We start from the raw sequence: 4264 nt of genomic DNA on the forward strand, positions 1-4264 counted from the left end.
TCACAACCATCCGTGACAAGATCTGATGCCCTCTTCTGGAGTGTCTGAAGACAGCTACAGTGTACTTACATATAATAAATAAATAAATCTTTAAAAAAATATATATATATAAAATGAATATAATTGTGCCTAAAAGGTTGAGAATCAATCTAACCAGTTTTCTACTAGTGGCTTTGTATGCATTTATGACATTTACAGTTTGTTACTTTATCAGTATCTTTGATACACACACACACACACACAAAACACTTCACATTTCTCTCTCCATGTATTTTCTTAAAACTCGAATTATTGAGCGCACAGAGGACTGATCAAGGATTTTGAGAGTTTATTTATTTTGATTGCATTTATTTACTCACTCTGTGTATATGTGTAGGCATGAATGTTCCATAGAATACTCATGGTATGTAACTCCCAACCACTGCGGGGGATCTGACACCTCTGTCTGGCCTCCATGCCCACACTCAATATATCAATACACACATAATTAAAAACAATGAAAATAAATAAATAATTCAGAAAAAATAAATTTTAAAAGAATATGACTAAACTGGTCAGCTGACAGTGGTGTGTGCCTTTAATGCCAGAACTTGGGAGGCAGAGACCTGAGTTTGAAGCCAGCCTTGTCTACAGAGTGAGTTCCAGGACAGTCAGGGTTACACAGAGAAATCTTGCCTAGAAAACACAGAAACAAAAATGTGAGAAGTCAATAAAAATACTATAAGTGGGCTGGAGAGAAGGCTGAGAGGTTCAGAGCATATAGTCCTCTTAAAGTCTGGTTCCTACAACAGCCTGTGACATAAGTTCCATGGGGTCTTGACACTTTCTTCTGGCTTCCTCAGGCACCTGCACACACATGTACACAAGTACATATGTATGTAGCGAAATAGCTCAGCAGTTAACAGCAGTGGTTGTTCTCCCAAAGCATCAGGGTCTGATTCCCCACATCCATCCAGCAGCTCACACCATCCATTACTCCCTCATTTGGCCTTTTAGAGCATCCGTATGCATGTGCAGCAGACATATGAGAAGGCAAAACACTCATACACATAAAATAATAAAAATTAAAAAATGAAATAAAAATAAATCTTAAAAGCAAAACTACTATAAACAGGGTTGGAATGGCTCAGTGCTTAAGAATGTTTACTGCTCTCACAGAAGACCTGGGTTTGGTTCCCAGTACCCACAAATCTATAACTCCAGTTTCAGGTGATCCCAAATCCTTTTATGGCCTTTATGGGTGCCTATAAACATGTAGTACAAATAAACTCACAGAGACAAACACACAGACACATACATAAATCTCTACAAAGCAAAAACATTATACACAAAGTCAAAAAAGCAAATAAATTGGAAGAAAGTATTTGCAAACTCAGAGAAAAAATTTAAAATTCTTTAGTTTTTAATCTTGATTTTTATTAGTACAGTGTTCTTGCTACCTCAATGTTCATACACCGTGTACATGCAATGCTCATGGAAACCAAGAGGTGTCTAATCCCCTGGGGTTGGAGTTACAAATAATTGTGAGCCCTCATGTAGGTAATAATGGTGATTGAACTCTTCCTCTGGAAGAGCAGCCAGTGATCTTAACCACTGAGCCTCTCTCTAACAACTGAAATTCTTATTATATAAAGATATTACAAGTTTGAGTCACACCATCAAAGGAAGACATAAAACCGAAGAACCACATGGTTGTTGTGAACCACACTTGTAAATCCTGAGGGAGCTTAGGGAAGACGTCTGTGACTTCAAGACCTGCCTAAGCTACAGATCAAGTTCCATGTCAACCAGGGCTATATAACAAGACCCTGCCTCAAAAAAGCCAAACAGAACAAAACAAAGCCAGGAACAGTGAGTGGTGAGTTCCTAGAGTCCAAGTACTGGGACAACGAGGCTGAGAGACTCAATTTAAGACTCTGAACTCGGGGAAACCAGCCTCTGCGGCAAAATGAGAATTCACCTCAAGAACACAAAACAAATAAAACAGAGTTGGGAAGGGAAGGAGAGAGATAAAAATGGTCTTCAACAGGGGGACGATTACTTACCTTTGCTCCTAAGGAGAAATAAAAATGAAAACTACACTAATATGCAACTTCTCACTACAGGTGAGAACACAATTCCAAGCTTGAACCTTTGCAGCAGGACCGGGACAAACAGGACAGGGGGGGATGCACAACAGCATAGCTTGTTTGGAGGGGAATTCAGGAATAGAGAAACGAAACTACAAAACATTAGTATTATTTGTGGGGGTTTTTTTGCTTGTTTATTTTTTAGGCAGGATCTCATTATGTAGGCCAGGCTCGTCTGGAACTCATTATGTGGATCAGACTGGTCTTGAACTCACAAAGATCGCCTACCCTCTGTCTCCTGAGTGCTGGGATTAAAGGAATGTGCCATCATGACAGGCCCTAACAACTGTTTTAAAGGGTGGGAATAACAGGGAGGGAGGGAGTGGCCTTTAATCCCAGATTTGGGAGGCAGAGACAGACACATTTCCAAGCAGAGGCCAGGCTGGTCTACAGAGAGTTCCAGGACAGCCTCAGTCACACAGAGGAACCCTGTCTTGAAAGACAAGAGTTGGGAATACTTGCAGCTTACACTTGGAACATCAGTAAAATGAAAATATAGAACAAGATGTGTCAAAGATTCTAACTTTCTGAATATACAGAGGGAAAATGCAGAGTGCCTTTGATAAAACGACAGGAAACAAATCCTGACAACATACTTCTGGTTCTTACCAATGAACATCAACTTTATGACTATGTATATGTGTCTGTTGTGTGCACTGCCCAATTTTGTGATCTCTATTTCTTTGAAATCCAATGATGGGACAAGTCTGAAATCCCAGCACTTGATGAATAAGTAGTTCAAGGTCATCCTTAGCTACAAAGCCAGTTCCAAGCTACCCTGGGCTCAAAACATGTCTATTTCCTGATCAATCATATGGTGACTAGTTCACTCAGCTTGGCTTTATCCTAAAGTGATGAAGCTGTGTCACATTCAGTAGGCAAACAACAGACGGTCTTGCCTGACTTTACTTTTATGTGATATTCCTAATTCCTTCAGGCATTATCAAAGGTGCTGGTTCCCTGATCAACCTCTACTTTAGGTGGCTATTCATTGTCACTTGAGACTTGTTCCACTGTACTTACTGCTAAAGGAACCCAAACGGTCCATCCTCTAGCTGACCGATCGCTGCTTGATCTCCCGTGATATAGTTTCTTCAAGATGTCAGAAGTTGCCAAATAATCCCACGATCCCCTATGAACAAAGAGAAGATGCACACAGATCAGAAAACCATTCCAAGGTTTATTTTGGTAAATGGACACGGCAACTGTGTGGTTGCCAACCACAACACTCAGACCCCCTTGCTCACAGAATTTAAAGTGTATCCTTCTTACAAAATCTGGGACTTGCTGGGGTAGTGGTATACACCTTGAATCCTAGTACCCAGAAAGCAAAAGAAAATAGCTCTCTGTGAGTTCAAGACCATCCTTGTCTACATGGAGAGTTCTGAGCCAGCTACATAGTGAGACCCTGTCTCAAAAAATAAATTGAATTTTATTACTGGAAACTAAGGAATCCTACCCGACATATATCGATCAATAACTTACTCCTTCAAACAGGAGGTAGAAATAAGAGGACTTCAATGTCATCCCTGGCTATCATGGACTGCTTGAAACCTCAAACCCCAAACCAAGCTGGACAGTGGTGGTGCACACCTTTGATCCCAGCACTCAGGAACCACAGGCAGCCTACTCTACAGAGTGAGCTCCAGGGCAAGCAGGGCTACATAGAGAAACCCTGTCTTAGAGAAAAAAAGAAAAGAAAACCCAAACCAAAACAAAGCAAATATCAATTTAGACAAGTAAATGTTAGTTTTATAAAAGGCCAATTCAGTCGGGCAGTGGGGCAATGCCTTTAATCCCAGCACTTGGGAGGCAGAGGCTGGAGGATTTCTGAGTTCAAGGCCAGCCTGGTCCAGGACAGCTAGGGCTACACAGAGAAACGCTGTCTGGAAGAACCTAAACAAAACAAAACAAAACAAAAACCAACAACAACAACAACAAAAGGCTAATTCACCTTAATTTTTCTTGAAATAGGTTTTTTTGTTTGTTTGTTTTTTTGAGACAGGGTTTCTCTGTGTAGCCCTGGCTGTGCTGGAACTCACTTTTTTTTTTTTTGGTTTTTCAAGACAGGGTTTCTCTGTGTAGCCCTGGCTGTCCTGGAACTCACTTTGTAGACCAGGCTGGCCTCGAACTCA

The 4264-nt window shown here is 40.8% G+C and overlaps 1 protein-coding gene across 1 annotated transcript in view; it reads right to left on the reverse strand.

Annotated features, from left to right (window-relative positions):
- The window catches only part of Tada2a (transcriptional adaptor 2A), a 51423-nt gene that overhangs the window by 45782 nt on the left and 1377 nt on the right, over positions 1 to 4264 (reverse strand). Inside the window, exon 2 of the mRNA XM_021212147.2 lies at positions 3153 to 3261. Within this exon, the coding sequence (XP_021067806.1) occupies positions 3153 to 3177 (25 nt within the window). The 5' untranslated portion in view covers positions 3178 to 3261. The remainder of the gene's footprint in view (positions 1 to 3152; positions 3262 to 4264) is intronic.

Source organism: Mus pahari, chromosome 14, assembly GCF_900095145.1.
Source record: "Mus pahari chromosome 14, PAHARI_EIJ_v1.1, whole genome shotgun sequence".
NCBI classification, from domain to species: Eukaryota; Metazoa; Chordata; class Mammalia; order Rodentia; family Muridae; genus Mus; species Mus pahari.